The 20118-nt window shown below is 46.3% G+C and overlaps 2 protein-coding genes across 4 annotated transcripts in view; one reads left to right on the top strand and one right to left on the bottom strand.

The window, feature by feature from the left end:
• PDLIM1 (PDZ and LIM domain 1) overlaps positions 1 to 9967 on the top strand; it is a 37847-nt gene extending 27880 nt beyond the window's left edge. For 2 of the 3 annotated variants that reach the window (XM_053387815.1, XM_053387814.1), the window contains 4 exons: positions 1703 to 2008; positions 5816 to 5970; positions 6945 to 7059; positions 9519 to 9967. In XM_053387815.1, the coding sequence (XP_053243790.1) occupies positions 1703 to 2008; positions 5816 to 5970; positions 6945 to 7059; positions 9519 to 9705 (763 nt within the window). In that variant the 3' untranslated portion in view covers positions 9706 to 9967. The remainder of the gene's footprint in view (positions 1 to 1702; positions 2009 to 5815; positions 5971 to 6944; positions 7060 to 9518) is intronic. The other variant, XM_053387813.1, reaches the window with a different exon arrangement.
• An 845-nt stretch (positions 9968 to 10812) lies between these two features.
• HELLS (helicase, lymphoid specific) overlaps positions 10813 to 20118 on the bottom strand; it is a 34806-nt gene continuing 25500 nt past the window's right edge. Inside the window, exons 16-22 of the mRNA XM_053387812.1 lie at positions 19700 to 19783; positions 19497 to 19616; positions 17445 to 17561; positions 15813 to 15972; positions 13228 to 13324; positions 12957 to 13033; positions 10813 to 11303 (exon numbers count right to left, since the gene is read on the bottom strand). Of these exons, the coding sequence (XP_053243787.1) occupies positions 11209 to 11303; positions 12957 to 13033; positions 13228 to 13324; positions 15813 to 15972; positions 17445 to 17561; positions 19497 to 19616; positions 19700 to 19783 (750 nt within the window). The 3' untranslated portion in view covers positions 10813 to 11208. The remainder of the gene's footprint in view (positions 11304 to 12956; positions 13034 to 13227; positions 13325 to 15812; positions 15973 to 17444; positions 17562 to 19496; positions 19617 to 19699; positions 19784 to 20118) is intronic.

Raw genomic sequence — 20118 nt, 5'->3', positions numbered from 1 at the left:
GCTAGGACCTCCCCACCCCCCCAAGTGCAGATATTTGCATTATTCTGGCAGCAATTCCTGCTTTCATCTACCCATCCCTCATGAAGCGGGTCCCTACATTTTAGTTAGTGGTACCTCGGTTTTCGAACATTTCGGAAGTCGAACGTTTTGGTTTTCGAACGCCGAAAACCCGGAAGGAACTGCTTCGGTTTTTCGAATGCTTTTCGGATGTTGGACGTGCCACGCCGCTTCCGTATTTAGCTTTCCGGAAGTAAATGCTTCGGTTTTCGAATGTCTCAGAAGCCGAATGGTCTTCTGGAATGGTGGTCCAGTGCCGAGGGCCTTCAGGCAGTTCCCTTGCTGCGAGGAGCCAAGTTACAGGGAACCCGGCAGAGGGCCTTCTTGATAGTGGCGCCCACCCTGTGGAACGCCCTCCCACCAGATGTCAAAGAGAAAAACAACTACCAGACTTTTAGAAGGCATCTGAAGGCAGCCCTGTTTAGGGAAGCTTTTAATGCTTAATAGGTTATTGTATTTTAATATTCTGTTGGAAGCCGCCCAGAGTGGCTGGGGAAACCCAGCCAGATGGGCGGGGTATAAATAATAAATTATTATTATGTTCGAAAACCGAGGTACTACTGTAATAAGATCCACCAGTAGAATATTGTGTCTGTTCCTGACCATTCCTTAAGGGCCTCACACCCTGACCTGGAAATTATTTTCCCCTAGTGTTTTATGAGATCCAAATAGCCCAAGTCTTATCAGTGTGGTAACTCATCCAGATGCTCTTGGAGAAGGAATCCCTGTGGAGCAAGCTGAAATCAGGTAGATCCCTGGTCCCTTCCCTACAACATGGGTATATTCTGCTTGGCCAGCCATCTTGACTCCTCTTTGCCTCACAAATTCCTAATGGATGAAGTGAGTGCTCCCTCCCTGTCTGTTAGCGCATACATAACTGTGTGTAAGACTTAACATTGGTGCATCAATCCACAGTCCCTTCACAAATGAAGGGTTCATCCTGACTTCCATTTGTGCTGTGATTTCTATGGTAAAGGTTCAGGATTTCCAGAAAGGGACCGAGTAGGGTTTTTGTTTTGTTCCGCCACTTTCCCCGGAATCGGAGCGAATGTCAATCAAGTTTGCTGCAGAATGTTTGTTCCAATTCAGTGCTAAACAGCGAGTTTTCCCGGGGAAAAGCAGCAGGACCAGAAAACACGCTCAGACCTTTGTTTAGAAATTGCGGCACAAACAGAAGTTTCGATGAGCCCCAAGTTGTTCTGTGTTGATATTGTGCTGGCTCCTTGGCTGTGTGGAACTGTCTAAACCAGGCTTCCTTAAACTTGGCCCTCCAGATGTTTTTGGCCTACAACTCCCATGATCCCTAGCTAGCAAGGGATGATGGGAATTGTAGTCTCAAAACATCTGGAGGGCCGAGTTTGAGGAAGCCTGGTCTAAGCCGTCTTTTCCAAACTTGGGTCTCCAGCTGATTTTGGACTACAATTCCCACCATCCCTGACCACTGGTCCTGCTAGCTAGGGATCATGGGAATTGTAGTCCCAAAAGAGCTGGAGACCCTAAGTTTGGGAAACCCTGGTCTAAATGAAGCTGGTTTAGGGTTGCGATTGATGCTGTAATTAATTTATGTCCTTTCTTCCCCACCTCTGTGGCCAATTATCATCCCGAACGTACCCTGTCCTTTTTAACGCCCTCCTTTCGTGACTAGTCCTTTGTTACCTGCTGGAGGGTTCAAGGCTCCTTTTGCATCGGTCTATAACCTGCTCCAGGCCTCTTCCTCCTCTCCTTTGCGAAGGAGGCACAGTACCTCGTCCGTCCCCAGCCAAATCCGAGTGGGGCCCGGACAGCTCAAGGAAGTTGCTCAGATCTGCCCCAGCAGCCCTGTGGAAGTGGACGTGCCGGGACTCAAAGTGCGGCACGTACAGTTTAACTCTCCTTTACAGCTCTATTCGCAGAAAAACATCCTGGATTCTTTGCAGGGGCAGATCTCATACGTTAGCCCCACCTTCCCCAGGTAAATTTGCCTGCCTCACATGCCGTTGAATTATTGTCCCTGCGCACATTCACCTTCCTCATCCTTTTGCATCCATCGCTCACTCAACGCGGTCGATTGTTGCAAAAAAAAATATCTCTACATTCTTGTGATGGATGCATCTCCTCAAGCTAAGATTTGGGGTTGCTTCTGAAGTAACGTTTTGGAGCTTCCAGTCAGTGGAGGGGGCTCACTGGTGTAAATATGCTGGATTTGGGCATGCTTCTCTAATATTCTTTTTTTGGGGGGATGTGTTAATCCTTTACACCCCTGTTCATCGAAGATCACCATATCCCTCTGTTAAATAGTGGGTAGACATAGCAGACGACGCAGCGATTCTTCAAACAGCTCTTGTTTATTCACAGGTCAGAACAGAACTGAACTGAAGGGTTCATCCAGCCTGCTTATATTGAGCTCCACTAGAACGCAACAGTAACCATTTTCTGTAACTATCCAATCACTGAACGTCACTTTCGATCCCTTATTTGCATAACTATCTACAGTATCCCCCTGCTGGCTCAGGGTGAGAACTTCAGTACATAACACCCTCCATCACAAGATAGTGGTATTTATTAAATTCCTATACGGCCCTTCATTCGAGGATCACAGGGTGGTGTACAATAGAAAAACACAAAAATACACAACATGGTAACAAGCAAAAACAAAACCACCCTCAGTATGGGGAGCCTTTCAACATGCAAACGTGGTTTCTTGTGCTTGAACCTAAAGCATAATAGGATAAGAAAAGGAGAGAGCAAGGTCTGGATCAGGGAGAAATTTGAGCTTGCAAATTACCTGTGTATGGGCCCGGGGGAAATAGTTTGATGAGGACGACGACGTTACCTTGGAATTGGCCCTTGTTGCATGAAGCCTGTCTCAGTAGCTTTTCCCAATCACTCGTTTTTCTTCTCCTGTTGTGCATGGTTCAGGTTGGTCAAACAGGCTTTATTCATACAAGCAGGAAGGATCTGTTCCATGGAATGTGTTGGATTTTGAACACCATCGCTGGCATGTTGTGACCACTCTAAATGCTTTTTGCGCATGCCCTGTGGCTGCCCATTAGCTACAAACAGGCCAGTTCCACTTGTTAGAAATAAGGCATTGTAAGAGACAACCGGGACGCGGGTGGCGCTGTGGGTTAAACCACAGAGCCTAGGACTTGCCGATGAGAAGGTCGGCGGTTCGAATCCCCGCAATGGGGTGAGCTCCCGTTGCTCGGTCCCTGCTCCTGCCAACCTAGCAGTTCAAAAGCACACCAAAGTGCAAGTAGATAAATAGGTACCGCTCCGGCGGGAAGGTAAACTGCATTTCTGTGCGCTGCTCTGGTTCGCCAGAAGCGGCTTAGTCATGCTGGCCACATGACCTGGAAGCTGTATGCCGGCTCCCTTGGTCAATAAAGCGAGATGAGCGCCCCAACCCCAGAGTCGTCCGCGACTGGACCTAACGGTCAGGGGTCCCTTTACCTTTACCTTTAAGAGATAACCGGGCCTTTAAAGAAGCAATAATGGAATAGAGAGATGGTTGAAAAGCTTTAGATATTCCAAATGTAGAAACCTCGTTTTCTAACGGACTAAGAAATTTCAGAAAACCTTCCATTTAAATGTGGAGCTCAACCAGCAGGAAACAGAATAGCTTTGATCTACAGTTTGTAGAATCAGGTGCTTTTCTTCAACCCAGTTTGGAAGCAAGATGAGCTGGGAGAGAAATATTCCAACCTGTTGAGCATGAAGGTATTGTGGTGTGGGAGAGAAATAAAGATGCTTTTCTCTGTCATGGATGCTTTAGGTGAGATTCTGCAATGCAGGGAGTCCCATGCAAGCTTGCAAGTCTATAATTCTCACTCATATGCCTTTTGAGGGTAAAAAATTCACTCTATAGCCCAAACATATGTCTAGTTTTGACCCGGAAAATTCTCTGAGGTTTAATTTCCGTGCTTTTGCACATTGTTCATGTTGTTATCTTCAATGACCACAATTAGTTAGGGGTTGCTTTTAGAGACTGCAATTAGTGATTGCTAATGATAGTTCTCGGGATGCGGGTGGCGCTGTGGGTAAAACCTCAGCGCCTAGGACTTGCCGATCGTCAGGTCGGCGGTTCGAATCCCCGCGGCGGGGTGCGCTCCCGTTGCTCGGTCCCAGCGCCTGCCAACCTAGCAGTTCAAAAGCACCCCCGGGTGCAAGTAGATAAATAGGGACCGCTTACTAGCGGGAAGGTAAACGGCGTTTCCGTGTGCTGCGCTGGCTCGCCAGATGCAGCTTGTCACGCTGGCCACGTGACCCGGAAGTGTCTTCGGACAGCGCTGGCCCCCGGCCTCTTAAGTGAGATGGGCGCACAACCCTAGAGTCGGACACGACTGGCCCGTACGGGCAGGGGTACCTTTACCTTTACCTTAATGATAGTTCTGAGGGGAAGGAATTGGTGGTGGGTCATTATTGGAGCACTGGATGAAGTTTTGAAGGTACACCATGCAAGTTAAAACAAAATGTGATTGAACCTCTTCAGATTTAACATACTGGGTTTTGTGTATGTTTTAAAGCAATAGCTTGTCTTTTCCGTGTTTTATCTTGGATGAAATGGTTATATTTTTAACTTAAACAGCACCCCCACCTTAGGCCCGCTTGATATTCGTGTAATGCGCTGGAAATGATGTGCATTATTTCTGGCTCCTATGCCTAATGGTGAAAAGTTATCCGAATAGGAAAATAAGGGATCCTTCTTGGTGCCTTCTGGAAGGAGACAGTCATCTTTGCAAGGCAAAATGGAATGTCTGAATTGCCTCATAGACCTGGTTCAAACGTAGTTCATCACTCAATGAACATGAAGCAAGTCATCGCAGGTCAAACCCTATTGCTCTCGTATTGCCTGAAGCGCAGATGTTTCTACATGAAGCCTGTTACATGTTCAGCCACAGCCCAGTCAAGTGATATGCATGAATCAGCTCTTATTGTTCCTCGTCTGTGTCTCTCACAAACAGCGAGTCTCGTGGATCCAGTGTGTGGGGCAGCCAGTTATGCACACTTATTCATGTTCGTTATGTTGTGCTCGTCTGCAGTTGTGCAGCTTAAGCCAGTCTTTTGTTTTGTAAATTGCCTGCTCGCCTGGGGTGAGTAGTAATGGCTGCCTGGGAAAATCTGATTAGCAAACATCACCTGTCTTACGCAGATTGTGTAGCTTTCTCCCATGCAGCCAAGAGAGGGAATTTAAGCCTATCGATAACCCTCTTGTTAAAAGAAAAGTGCTAAAAATTTCTGGAGATATTCTAATTCAGAGTCCAACCAATGGTTGCCATCTATTTGATTTGAATTAATTTTATAATGAAATGATTTTAGAATGTTGCATTATTTTATTGTTGTTAGCCGCCCTGAGCCCGGCTTCGGCTGGGGAGGGCAGGATATAAATAAAAAATTATGATTATGATTAGTTTGGACCCAGAAAGACCAGTAAACCTGGACCCCGCAGCCCAAGTGGTAGGCATCACACATTATATTCTGGAAGCACCAATGATGGGGGGGAAGTAACATAAGAATGGTGCAAGTATACAGTTAAAAGTAGTTTTAAAGGGGGAAATACCAAGAAACTACTGTTAGGAGGCAATGACTGGCTTTTCCTGCATTCAGTTGTAGATTTAATCTCACTGCCGCTTGTTTGTTCAAAGACACTTTCCGTCTCTAGTTGTTTCGCTCTATGTCTCAAGTTTTCTCTTACCTTAAAACAACAACAGCAAAAATGCTGTTAGCAGACCTCCCAACACTTCATTCACTAAAGGTGTTTGCTTTAATTTTTCCTCAGCTTGGACCAGCTTAACCAGCCTGCCGGTAACTTAGTGATTGACAGAGACTCTGAGGTCTACAAGATGCTGCAGGAGAACCAAGATTCGGCAGAGCCGCCTCGACAATCCACCTCATTCTTGGTGCTCCAAGAAATTTTAGAATCTGAAGAGAAAGGTAAAGGGGTGTGTGCGCGCGTTGGTTTTTAAGAAGCAAGGACTGTTAAGCTCAAAGACTTGGCTGGAAATAATAGAGGGAAAAAGAAGAAGCACTTGATCCTTATGACCCCTGCTCTGAACCAGCTCCCCTGTGGGACACACATGTTGCAAAGTTACATTGGTGTTCTTAAAAATAGCAGCTGCGAGGAGGGAAATCAGGGGCTAGAGGGCAGGGAGAGGGTTTAATCTTTCCACCCGGTAGTCCCGGTGGAAATTGCCTTCCCCTCGACCCCCAAGAAACGACAGTTTGGCTCACGAGGGAAGCTCCTTTTTAATCATGCACATCAAACCACATCCCTTATAGGGATTATAAAGGAGTGCTTTAGACTTCTTATGGGAAACAGTTCTCAGCTAAGTCGTTCTGGGTACTTATTATGGAGGGAAGCTGTTGAATGTGGGATAGATGCAAAATTGTTTGATTTGGTGGGGGAAGCCGAGCTGGGAACGGAGGGTCAAAACTGAGCAGTGAAAATTCACCAAAATCTGCACTTTCGACATGGGCTGCCATACGGCTGGATTTTCCCAGCCATTTCGGCAATTTCCACCCGGACACTGTTTACAAGGGCCAAATACCGGCTACATTGGGAAAATTCCGGTCGTATGACAACCCAACCCAAAACCAAAACACCCTTATCTGCAATAGTATTCCTGTTGTAACCTACGCAACATTTCAGTCCTTCAAAACCACTGCCGAAAGCCACAGGGGTGGACTTCAGGCTTTCAAATTTCAGCAACACCTTGGGTGAGGCCAAAATTTCATTGGACATGCATTTTTATATATATATTTTTTACTTCAACATGGTACTAGGGAAAGATCTCCAATGATACTGTTTTATTTCCTCAGCAGAAACCACGGCCTGTATGGTTGCCTTGATTTTATACTCAAGACAGTTCTCCTAATCCGTAATACTGGTTGTTTAAAAATATTTACAGATCCCAATAAGCCTTCCGGATTCCGAAGTGTGAAAGCACCAACAACCAAAGTCGCGGCATCGATTGGAAATTCTCAGAAGCTTCCTGTCTGTGATAAGTGTGGATCTGGCATTGTGTAAGTAGCAGCACGAGCAGTCATTGGAGACTGCAATTGTGGAGAGGCTGTAGTTCAGGCATAGGCAAACTCGGTCCACCAGACGTTTTGGGACTACAACTCCCATCATCCCTGACCACTGGTCCTGTTAGCTAGGGATGATGGGAGTTGTAGTCCCAAAACATCTGGAGGGCCAAGTTTGGCTATGCCTGCTGTAATTTGAGGAAAGACTTTTCAGCTTTGAGAAAATGGTTAAGGGAGGGTTGTGGTGGAAGTTTTAGTATCGAGTAGCATGTGAATGGGTAATCATGAATTAAACAGCAGCCAAATACCACAGCAACTGGGTCTTAAAGCAACATGAACTGGCCATTATTACTCATGAGTATAGCCTATTCATGTGATCTGTGGAAAGCAGGGTCAATTGGCGATGTGAGCTTTTTTGCATTTTGTATCGTGGTACCTTGGTTTACAAACTTAATCCATTCCAGAAGTCCGTTCTTAAACCAAAGCGTTCTTAAACCAAGGCGTGCTTTCCCATAGCAGCAGGGGACTCAATTTACAAAGGGAACACACTCAACAGGAAGCGAAACATGTTCTGCTTCCAAGGCCAAGTTCACAAACCAAAACACCTACTTCCGGGTTTGCAGCGTTCTTAAACCTCGGTACCACTGTATAAGGTTATAAACTTCATTACCGTATGTCTATTTCATATGGTGTTCTTTCCTGGTCTGCCCAACTTGTATCACATTTACAGCCCTCCATGAGCGCAGAGGTCTGCAGTCGAGAGCTTCCTCTGCTCAAGGAGGCTGCCCTTCCCTCTGGCAGGTCTGTGGCAGAAGATTTTAATATTTTTAAATACACACCCCTATTGCATATTTGCCAGCACCTCTTCCAAAAGATCTGCATGGTAGCAAATGTGCCATGCAGCTGTGGCAGTGGCAGCAAAACATTGGGCAGGCAATTAAATTTCCCCACCCTGTGCTTCAGTGCTGAGCTGATGTAATATTTACTGCATTAATTGTAATATTAATATTAATATTAGTGTTCTGCTTTTCCAACAAATGTTGGCAGAGCCGCATCTGCTAAATGGTTTTAAGCTTTTGCCAGAACAGCACCTCTTCCAGATACGATGAATCACATTACAGTGGTACCTCGGGGTACATACGCTTCAGGTTAAAGACACTTTAGGTTAAAGACTCCGCTAACCCAGAAATAGTACCTTGGGTTAAGAACTTTGCTTCAGGATGAGAACAGAAATCGTGCAGTGGTGGTGCAGCGGCAGCAGGAGGCCCCAATTAGCTAAAGTGGTGCTTCAGGTTAAGAACAGACCTCCAGAACGAATTAAGTTCTTAACCCGAGGTACCACTGTACTTTTCTTTCTTGAGAAGTAGTTGCATGGGTCATGGCAACTGAGAGTAGCCGCCGAGCCCATATAACACTGGTCCTAAAGGATCTACACTGGCTCCCAGTATGTTTCTGAGCACAATTCAAAGTGTTGGTGCTGACCTTTATTAGCCCTAATGGCTTTTGCCCAGTATACCTGAAGGAGCATCTCCACCCTAATCCTCCAGCTCCAGCTCCGAGGGCCTTCTGACGGTTCCCTCACTGCGAGAAGTGAGGCTACAGGGAACCAGGCAGAGGGCCTTCTCGGTGGTGGCATCCTCCCTTCGGAAGTCAAGATGAGTAACTGTATAACTTTTAGAAGACATGTGAAGGCAGCCCTGTATAGGGAAGCATTTTAATGTGTAATGTTTTATTAATAATAATTTATTATTTGTACCCCAGCCATCTGAGTTGCCCCAGCCACTCTGGGCGGCTGCCAACGTTATATATAAAAATGTATGTATGTTTTTTATGTGTTCGAAGCCGCCCAGAGTGGCTGGGGCAACCCAGCCAAATGGGCAGCATATAATAAAATTATTATTATAGGTGCCCCCAAAGAATCCTGGTTATCGTAGTTCAAGAGTGATGAAAGTTATTAGCAGACCCCTTCCCCCCCCACAGGTCCACAATTCCCAGAGCCGTTTAACAATCAACCCCTCTTCCCAGCGAACTTTAATCCAAGTTATATGACCTTCCTAGGGACGCGGGTGGCGCTGTGGGTTAAACCACAGAGACTAGGACTTGCCGATCAGAAGGTCGGCGGTTCAAATCCCTGCGGCGGGGTGAGCTCCCATTGCTCGGTCCCTGCTCCTGCCAACCTAGCAGTTCGAAAGCACGTCAAAGTGCAAGTAGATAAATAGGTACCGCTCTGGCAGGAAAGTAAACGGCGTTTCCGTGCGCTGCTCTGGTTCGCCAGAAGCGGCTTAGTCATGCTGGCCACATGACCCGGAAGCTGTACGCCGGCTCCCTCGGCCTATAGAGCGAGATGAGCGCCGCAACCCCAGAGTCGGTCACGACTGGACCTAATGGTCAGGGGTCCCTTTACCTTTTTATATGACCTTCCTGAATTTTGATCCTGGTACTGTTTTTCTTCCCAGAGGTGTGTTTGTGAAGCTCCGGGAGAAGCACCTCCACCCAGAGTGCTACGTGTGCAGCGATTGCGGAACGAACCTGAAGCAAAAAGGGCACTTCTTTGTGGAGGATTGCATCTACTGTGAGAAGCACGCCCGGGAACGGGTCACCCCGCCTGAAGGATACGATGTGATCACTGTGTTTCCAAAATGAGTGTTTTTCCAGCACTCTACCAGGCACCACTGTCTTCTGCCTCTGAATTCTCCTCGCAGTCGCGGAGGCTCAGCGAGGCTTTTGCCAGTGGACCTTTTTAGTAAGTGAACCACTTCCATTTTTATAAAGAAAATCCGCTCGCTCGGAGGGAATTGCCCCTCTTTTTGATAATGCAACTCTTCTTCCGCAACTAAAAATCGGATGCCAGAGGCCAAGCCACACGATTGTTCTTTTTCTACTTAATAAAAGGAGCTGACTCAAACCGCTGTCTGCATTGTGTTTGCGTTAGCGTTGTGTGGACTAGATGCAGAGTAAACGGGAGTATACACCAAAAGTACTCCTGTCTCAAAATTAGATCTTTTAAGAATCCAGGTCAGCAAAACTATTGCCTCTCCCGCACCAGTGTGCCTTTCTGCTTCTCACTTTGATATCATTTACACAAGTTTCTTGCCAGGGCTGGGGGTGTGTTGCATGATGTCTCATGAGTTCTGCAGTCTGTGGAAAGGGCTTGCTTACTTTAGTTTCCCATGGTGTGGTTTTATAAAAAGAACTGCCTGTTCCCCGTATCCTTCTGCTTGCCTTTGTTTTTTGTTATTGCTGAAACTGAACTGTTTCTGAAGCAGTGCTTTTAAGTACTTACATTCATTCTTTTGGTGTGAAATACTATGATGCAACTCTTTTCTTCAGACTCGTGCCAAGGAAAACACACTTCTCACTGGGCATAGCAACTAATTCCGTCTTTGAGCAGTAACACTAGGTATCTAGATAACAAAACATTCCACCCCCCTTCCCCCAGTGGTTTGATAGCAGATTGTTGTAGAATTGGCTTTTACCTAGAGCAGTAAGGGGAGCAACTTTGCAATTTACTTTCATCCCCGAGTGCCAAACTGGGAGCAGGAGCTGAGTTTCCCATCCTAAGGAGGTAACCCTGAATTGTCTCCCCTGTCTTGATAAATTTCTTTGGCTCTTTACTATCAGTTGGTACTTTTACACCAATCATTACTGACGAGACAGGTGTACAATTTCAAGCTGGGGGTTGTTTTTTGTAGTGCTTCTAGGAGACAACTGAACACGTGGATTTGCAGTAACTCTGCTACCTTGAAAGTGCTGCTTGTTACAAAACAATTTATTTAGCAAAATTATCAAAAACTGAAGTCATACAGGTTTGGACTTTGAAACAAAATACATTGACCAAATAAAACTATAGTTGAGGGCAAGGAGTAAGCATACTGAGAAGTAAAAAAACCAAAAACTCCAAATCCTACCATTTATCAGAACTTCCACAGGAAACTATAGTAGTCTTTAGCTTTCCAGTTTGTACAAAGTCAGAGGATCTAAAATCCAAGGGGAGTCCAAAAGCTCTCTTTTCACATCTACACTTAGTAATGTTTAGCCTTATTTTCTTTCTGGAAAATGATACAACCAAAACAATAGTCTGAAATGCATTTCTGAACTCTTAAGAACAAAGCAACTGTAAGGTTACAGTCACCAACTGCCTGTATCTCAAAACACACTCTCTGTGCTGACATCTTCAGAGTTTTCTAAAACCTTGAACGCTCTCATTTTCTCTTTAAGTTGCTCAGAAGTTTTCATTTGGTCTAGGGAGAAAGAAGCAAGACAAACAGTTTAGAGCACCTTCCTTGAACTGGTGGATCGGGAAACTTGAGTGGTTTGTGGCCTGATCCAAGGTGGATCGCAACAGGAGTGCTATCGTGCAAAATATATGGTGAATGATTAAGGAAAAAGTCCCCAAAATGCATGTTTAGGTTAAAAATGGGCCCTAGGTTTGAAAAGCTTGAAGATACCTGTGTTCAGAAAGACTAGAGTCTCAGTAAACAACCAGGTTGTTCTTTTTAAACCAACCTAGCCCTCCCCCAGTAGTCATGTATGGAAGTGAGAGCTGGACCATCAAGAAGGCTGATTGCCGAAGAATGGATGCTTTTGAATTCTGGTGCTGGAGGAGACTCTTGAGAGTCCCATGGACTGCAAGAAGATCAAACCTATCCATTCTTAAGGAAATCAGCCCTGAGTGCTCACTGGAAGGACAGGTCCTGAAGCTGAGGCTCCAATACTTTGGCCACCTCATGAGAAGAGAAGACTCCCTGGAAAAGACCCTGATGTTGGGAAAGATGGAGGGCACAAGGAGAAGGGGATGACAGAGGACGAGATGGTTGGACAGTGTTCTTGAAGCTACCAGCATGAGTTTGACTAAACTACGGGAGGCAGTGGAAGACAGGAGTGCCTGGCGTGCTCTGGTCCATGGGGTCACGAAGAGTCGGACACAACTAAACAATTAAACAACAAGAAGCCCTCCCGTATAAAAAGACCATGCTCTCTGAAAGAACAGAGCCATTTTTTGTCTTGTGTAGTTTTAAATTCTAGCATTCTTTTTTGATAACACAATCAAACTGACAATTATTCAGTAGTAAGAATCGGACTTAAGTAGCTAGGCCGAAAGTTACCGTATTTTTCGCCCCATAGGACGCACCACCCTATAGGACGCACCTAGGTTTTTTTTTTGGGGGGGGGGGGAAATAAAACAAATTTATTTTCCCCCCAGGCATGGGGCTGGTGCGGGGGAAGCCCGAGCTTCCCCCGACCCCAGAACAGCCTGCTATCTGCAAGCCTAGGGAGCCGCGCTGGTCTCCCCAGGCTTGCGGAGAGCTGCGCGAAGCCCGGGCACGCTCTTCAGCGCGCCCGAGGCTTCGGAATGCAGGCAACTCTGCGCAACCTTTGGGAGCCCGGCGGGTTGCGCAGAGCTTCCTGAAGCCTGGAGAGCGAGAGGGGTCGGCGCGCGCCGACCCCTCTCGCTCTCCAGGCTTCAGCGAAAGCCTGTATTCGCCCCATAGGATGCACACACATTTCCCCTTCATTTTTGGAGGGGAAAAGTGTGTCCTATAGGGCGAAAAATACGGTAAGTCACTACCAATGCAGTTGTTTCTGTCCTAGCACAATTGCTGCAGCAAAAAATGCTCCTTTGTGGCAAAACCGTGCATACGTATCGGAGTTATCAGCTGTACATTTTGTGCTAAGCAACTTGCGCAGTAAAAACAGAGAAACAAAAATATTTTAAAAACAGATAGTTGGTCAGAAGCAGCAACAAACAATTGTAATAGGGGAATCCCACCTTTCCTTTAAGGAATTGTATCTCTCAGCTGGGAGAGTTCACACTACACACAAAGTTCACATTTGAAACTGGTTTCTGGAGAGAGATTCAACTGAATAGAAAAGACACTGATATATGTACTTACCGATAAGGTCACTCCTGTCCAGCAGTAGCTCTAAATCTTTGTCAGTTATTACTTTTTCTCTTGATCCTTTAACCTCTCTACAGATGGAAAGTAAGTGTATATTAATTTCAGATAGCTGAGTTCCAGTGCAACCATATTTATTTACTTGAAACTAAGCCCCGCCATTAGGACTGCAAGTCATTAAAGCACCTCCAACATACAAACCCTTCGTTAATAAGCATAATGCATTTTCGCACATAAACCAAATGGTTTCTTTGTAAGTGAGACATACCTGTCGTAGTCCCTGGACTGTAGCAGCTCCATTAATTCCTTGGGGTCCAAGCAACTCTTCGACTGGTTTATTCCAAATTTCCCACCTTTAAACTGATCTTGAAGTTAGACAAGAAAAAAAAAAGCTTTGAGAGAGAGAGAAAGCACTGCCGCTTGGGCTTTCTGGCAGTATTAAGAAACATCTGGCCACGACACTGGTACAAAAGCTATTAGTTCATAAACGTTCTGTTCTCTGCACATTCCATTTTGTCTCGTTGCACACAATTATGGATCAGAGTTTTCTGAAACATTTCCCAAACAGGTTTGTGACCTTACATTCAGTACAAGAAAACTTACGAGTAAATTGATTTGACAGGCATGTTTACGTGGTGAAAACACCATTAGATCCCAGTCGGGACGTGGGTGGCGCTGTGGTCTAACCCACTGAGTCTCTTGGGCTTGGCGATCAGAAGATTGGCGGTTCGAATCCCTGCGATGGGGTGAGCTCCTGTTGCTCTGTCCCAGGCTCCTGCCAACCTAGCAGTTTGAAAGCACGCCAGTGCAAGTAGATAAATAGGTATTGCTGCAGCAGGAAGGTAAATGGCATTTCCATGTGCTCTGGTTTCCGTCACTGTGTCCTGTTGCGCCAGAAGTAGTTTAGTCATGCTGGCCACAGGACCTGGAAAGCGGTCTGTGAACAAACACCGACTTCCTTGGCCTGAAAGCGAGAGGAGTGCCGCAACCCCATAGTTGCCTTTGACTGGACTTACCGTAACCGTCCAGGGGTTCTTTACCGTTAACCTAGATCCCAGTTGCTTTTCACCAACTTGGGCAACATTCATGATGTTATACAGCAAGACCTGGTCTTGGTAACTCATTCTCCCAGCTAGGTTTGTACAAGTAAGATCCCCTAGGAATGCAAACGTTTGACACATATCTTTGACCTACAAAAGGAGAAGAGCCATCGGTGCAAAACGGGTGCTTTTTATGGAAATATTCCCTCTTGGCTAACCCTCCAGGGGCTGCTGGCTGGTGGCGGCCAAAGATGGACGTGCCAACGCCCAAACATATGAAGGAAAAAGGAAGTATAAACTCAAGCCTGTCACTGTTTCCATCAGGTGATCATTGGTTTAATGTCCTGTTGCTTTTGACACCTGGGCATAACTATTTATAGACCCAGAGTAGTAGGAAAAATGCAGAGGCACCTCCCTGCTTGTTCCTGTCTATCACAACCGACACATATCCATTACGTTCCTGCATATTTTCGAGGTGCTGCCTTACAGTCAAGATTACTGGAAACTGATGCTGCCTGGATACGGCTATTTTTCTCCTTTTTACTTGCAACCTTGACTCGGCTTATCACGGAGGGATCTGAGATTCAGCTCCTTTTAGGAGACTGCCATCGACGAGTCTTCTCTCTGCCCACAGAGCAGCACATCTGAAAGCCCCCGTCCCGTGTAGAATCCGCACACTAGCCCTGCATCTCTCTGGCGACAGCAGGGGAGACAACACACATGGCAAGGAGCTTGCAACAGCCCAAGCTTTGATCTCCATTACAATCGGATGCCACCTGTTTTCTTCTGCCTTTCAACAGCTTGGATGGTGCCTCTCACCCAACACGTTGAGTGCTAGTTAGCACCATCAAGCGGGCTACAATCTTGTGAACACAAGGCAGGTTTACTTCCAAAATCGTTTTTGTCTCGCACGTCTCAGAAGCCAGGAAACACAGCAGCAAAACTCTGCTCAAGGCGGTGCAAATGGCAACAGCCCTTGTGGCAGAGCAGCGGGCAAAAGCTCTCTTAAGTGTGCAGAAAGGATTCATCATTTGTTGCTCTCAATGTAAGCCGATTTAAGCCTGTGCGTTCTACCACAGTACACAATCCAATGCATAGCCAAGCAAAGTTATGTACAAGGCGTGACCAGAAAGTTCGGTGAAAGGTCACAGAAATCGGGCAGTGAGAAATATTTGAATATACAATTGGCATTGGAAACCCATGAAATGCTCACAATTGTGTAGGGAGATGAAGATGTGTGAGTGGTTTAGGCGTTTCCGTGAAGGGCGGCAAGCCATCGAAGATGACCCTCCGTCTGGCAGACTGTCGATGAACAGAATGGTGGCAAATGTCGACAGAGTTCGTGAGTTATTGATGCGGGATCAGCGTTTGTCCATCCAAATGTTGGTGGAAAAATTGCATATTCTGCGTGAAATCGTTACTGAGGTTACTGAGTCATCCCACCCTCCATATTCTCCTGATCTGGCCCCACTGGATTTCTGTCTTTTTCCAAAACTGAAATCTGCACTGAAAGGGCAGTTCCACACATCCAAGCTGCTGTGATGAGGGAACTGAAAGCAGTACAAAAAGAGAACTTCTCCAGAAGTTTCCAGCAGTTCTATGAACGTTTTCAACAGTGCATTGTATTAGAGGAGGCCTACTTTGAAGGCCTGTAAGGTGTGTATGTACGAATATTAATCGCTGTCCGATTTCTGTGACCATTCATCGAACTTTCCGGTCACGCCTTGTACATTTAGAGAAACCACATTCATAGCTATTAGCCCAAGAAGGAAAACCTGTCAATTTTGGTAAGAAAAATGAAGTTGCTACTAACTTTTGTGGATAATCAGCTTCTCTAACTTCCTTTTGGCAGCAGCTCTCTCCACAATCTTCTGATCGATGGTGTTTGCAGTTACAAAGCGATAGACGACCACCGGCTTCGTCTGGCCTATTCGGTGACATCGGTCCTGAGCCTGGAGGTCAGACTGTGGGTTCTAAGAATGGGAAAGAAGGGAAATGAACTCCAGAGATAAAATTACCGTATTTTTTGCACCATAACACTCACTTTTTTCCTCCTAGAAAGTAAGGGGAAATGTCTGTGCGTGTTATGGAGCGAATGCCTGCGGGTGGCGGGGGGATCTGCTGCAGTCGTGAGCAGAGGATCCATGGTTCCCCTTCCTTTCCTCCTCCGTGGTTACAAAGCATGGATCCACATGGATCCTCAGGATTTTTGCATTGGGCTACTCCAAACTCACTGTCAGATCACATGTGGCCACAGCATGAACCACAAAAATCATATATCCACTATTTCATTTCGAATATTTTTTTTCTTGTTTTCCTCCTCTAAAAACTACGTGCGTGTTATGGTCTGGTGCGTGTTATAGAGCGAAAAATACGGTAAGCTCAGGTTAAGGGGTTTGTTTTCCTTTTTCTGCAGGCAGTGCCAGCTTTCCCAGAAAAAAGGTTCTAGCTTTCTGCAAGTTTGGGATTAAGGAAAAATATATGAATATATGGAGCTGCTTTATGCTGGGTTAGACCAGTGGTCCACATAGTCCAGTATTGTCTACTTTGACTAGCAACAGCTAAGGCAGGCTTCTCCCATACAAAAGTATTTCACACACACAAAATTTGACCCCTTCTGACTACCAGGAATGCAGAAACCACTAAACATATGGGGTTGGGGGGAAAAGAGAAATAATAAAAAGTTTACAAAGTGCTGCGTTAGTGATGCCAGATCTGACTTGCTGCATGCAGACCACGTGCTCTGCTGTCTCTGACATAAGGGCAGGTCCATTCTACCTAGCAAAAAAGACTAGCTGGGGTTTTCTTAATTTCACATTTCCTGGTTATTTCAATCTGATGTAAAGTGCTGTACCTCAACCAGAGTTGTTTAGTTCAGATATAGGCAAACTCAACCCTCCAGATGTTTTGGGACTACAACTCCCATCATCCCTAGCTAACAGGGTCAGGGATGATGGGAATTGTATCAAAACATCTGGAGGGATGAGTTTGCCTATGCCTGCTTTAGTTGATACAGAGCTTAAAAATACATAATTGCTTGACTGAACTTTGGAATTTCTGAAACAAAATCTTCTAAGCCTCATGCCATTCCTGTCAGCTGTTTAGAAGTTGGCATGTTTCTGTAGAACCAGAACAGGCTTTTCATAGCAGAACACACGACCTGAATTTAAGAGGGGCAGAAATGTAAATCTTCCCCTCATCGTGCTTTCCTGAAGAACTATTTCTGCATCCGGTTTCAGAGGCAGCTTGCTGGGCAATGATGAGGGCTGCTACCATAAAACACTTAACTGAGATTCCTGCATTGCAGGGGGTTGGACTAGATCACCCTCGGAATCCTTTCCAACTCTGATCCCTGAAGCCCCCATCCCCATGTGTGTCACTCAGCACACAGCCCTTTGAGATCAGGACCCATGACAATTTATACATGCCAGCATGCGAAACATACCCAGTCACTGTCATAAATAATTACTGTGTCCGCTGCCGTCAAATTAATGCCAAGACCTCCAGCCCGTGTGCTCAGCAGAAAGATAAAAACCTCCGGATCTGTGTTGAACTTATTTATCTGCAAATGACAAACGGTAAACACATTAGGTTAATAATGTACCTTTACGGTGCCAACCAAACACAGACTAAACCATGCAGGGAGCCTCCACGAACTGTGGAGATTCTCCAGTTCAGGAACAATCCCCATAAATTGTGAAGGGCTGCAAGGATGGCCAAGGTGCTGAGCCCTGGGGACAAGGGTTGCCAGTGCATCCACAGAATATGTCAAACAATGACTATTGTATAAGTGAAGCACATGTTCAAAGAGGACTACAGATGTTTGGTGTAAGACTTACCGTATTTTTCGCTCTATAGGACACACTTTTTCTCTTCCAAAAATGAAGGGGAAATGTGTGTGCGTCCTATGGAGCGAATGCAGGCTTTCGCTGAAGCCTGGAGAGCGAGAGGGGTCGGTGCGCACCGACCCCTCTCGTTCTCCAGGCTTCAGGCAGCTATCCACAAGCCGCCTGAGCGGGCGGGAGTTCCCGCCGGGCTCCGAAAGTTTGCGGATAGCAGCCTGAAGCCCGGGGAGCTCAGCGGGAGTTGGCACTGCGCTCCCCGGGCTTCAGGCAGCTATCCACAAGCCTGTTCTGGGGGCTGGGGCCGGGGGAAGCTTGCGCTTCCCCCGCCCCAGCCCCGCAGCTAAAAACGAAGCCAAGACAGCGAGCGGGATCCATCCAAAGCCCGGCTGGAGAGGTTGCGCGTGGCTAAAGAGGAAGCCAAGACAGCCAGCGGGATGGATCCCGCTCGCTATCTTGGCTTCTTTGCTCTTTGGGGCTGGGGGGAGGGAATATTTTTTTTTCTTTATTCCCCCCCCAAAAAAAAACTAGGTGCGCCCTATGGAGCGAAAAATACGGTAATTTCAACTGCAATATTCATCACCCCCTCAATCAGAATCATAGAGTTGGAAGAGACCACAAGGGCCATCGAGTCCAACCCCCTGCCAAGCAGGAAACACCATCAGAGCACTCCTGACATATGGTTGTCAAGCCTCTGCTTAAAGACCTCCAAAGAAGGAGACTCCACCACACTCCTTGGCAGCAAATTCCACTGTCGAACAGCTCTTACTGTCAGGAAGTTCTTCCTAATGTTTAGGTGGAATCTTCTTTCCTGCAGTTTGGATCCATTGCTCCGTGTCCGCTTCTCTGGAGCAGCAGAAAACAACCTTTCTCCCTCCTCTATGTGACATCCTTTTATATATTTGAACATGGCTATCATATCACCCCTTAACCTCCTCTTCTCCAGGCTAAACATGCCCAGCTCCCTTAGCCGTTCCTCATAAGGCATCGTTTCCAGACCTTTGACCATTTTGGTTGCCCTCCTCTGGACACGTTCCAGTTTCTCAGTGTCCTTCTTGAACTGTGGTGCCCAGAACTGGACACAGTACTCCAGGTGAGGTCTGACCAGAGCAGAATACAGTGGCACTATTACTTCCCTTGATCTAGATGCTATACTCCTATTGATGCAGCCCAGAATTGTATTGGCTTTCTTAGCTGCCGCGTCACACTGTTGGCTCATGTCAAGTTTGTGGTCAACCAAGACTCCTAGATCCTTTTCACATGTACTGCTCTCAAGCCAGGTGTCACCCATCTTGTATTTGTGCCTCTCATTTTTTTTGCCCAAGTGCAATACTTTACATTTCTCCCTGTTAAAATTCATCTTGTTTGTTTGAAGTCAGGACAGCCTCTACCTAAACATGTCATCAATACATTTTAAGGCGCAAGCTACCTACTGATAATAAGCAGAACACAAATAACACTTTTCAAGCATCATCTTTGAGAAATCCCAGCACTGAAGTGGGTGGTGAGGCTGCCTCGGGCTAGTGAGTTCATAGACTAAGCCAGAACTTGCTGATATTTCTAGCTAAACTCTGTTGGCAAAAGTTCTCTGCTGCGATGCAAAGGGAATCTCAGAAGAGTCAAACAAACCAGGATCCAATAAATTTATCACCTACGTTTTCTTCCCTCTCTGCATACGCCATGGACCCGTCTAGGCGACTGAACTCGTACGACCTCAGATAGCAATAGTCCATCAGAATATCCAACATTTTTGTCATCTGCGAGAACAGCAGCACCTGAACAGAGCAAAGATTCTTCAATAACATGAACTCAGGTGTTCGGGCAAATAACTTCTGGTAACACCACAAACTAACAATACCTTGTGTCCTCGTTTTTTTAGTTCTGGCAGCATGCGATCCAAGAGTAAGAATTTGCCCGAACTCTTCACTAGATCCTCGTCGACCTTGACACAAGAACACACACGTACAATTTAGGACAGTCAAATTAAATCATAGCGGGTGGCGCTGTGGTCTAAACCACAGAGCCTAGGGCTTGCTGATCAGAAGGTTGGTGGTTTGAATCCCCGCGACAGGGTGAGCTCCTGTTGCTCGGTCCCAGCTCCTAGCAGTTCGAAAGCACATCAAGTGCAAGTAGATAAATAGGTACTGCTCTGGTGGGAAGGTAAATGGCATTTCCGTGGGCTGCTCTGGTTCGCCAGAAGCGGCTAAGTCATGCTGGCCACATGACCCGGAAGCTGTCTGTGAACAAACGCTGGCTCCCTCGGCCTATGGAGCGAGA

Source organism: Podarcis raffonei, chromosome 5 (assembly GCF_027172205.1).
Source record: "Podarcis raffonei isolate rPodRaf1 chromosome 5, rPodRaf1.pri, whole genome shotgun sequence".
Classification (NCBI taxonomy): Eukaryota; Metazoa; Chordata; class Lepidosauria; order Squamata; family Lacertidae; genus Podarcis; species Podarcis raffonei.
The sequence above is the reverse complement of the archived record's forward strand: the minus strand, read 5'-3'. Positions and strand labels throughout refer to the sequence as shown.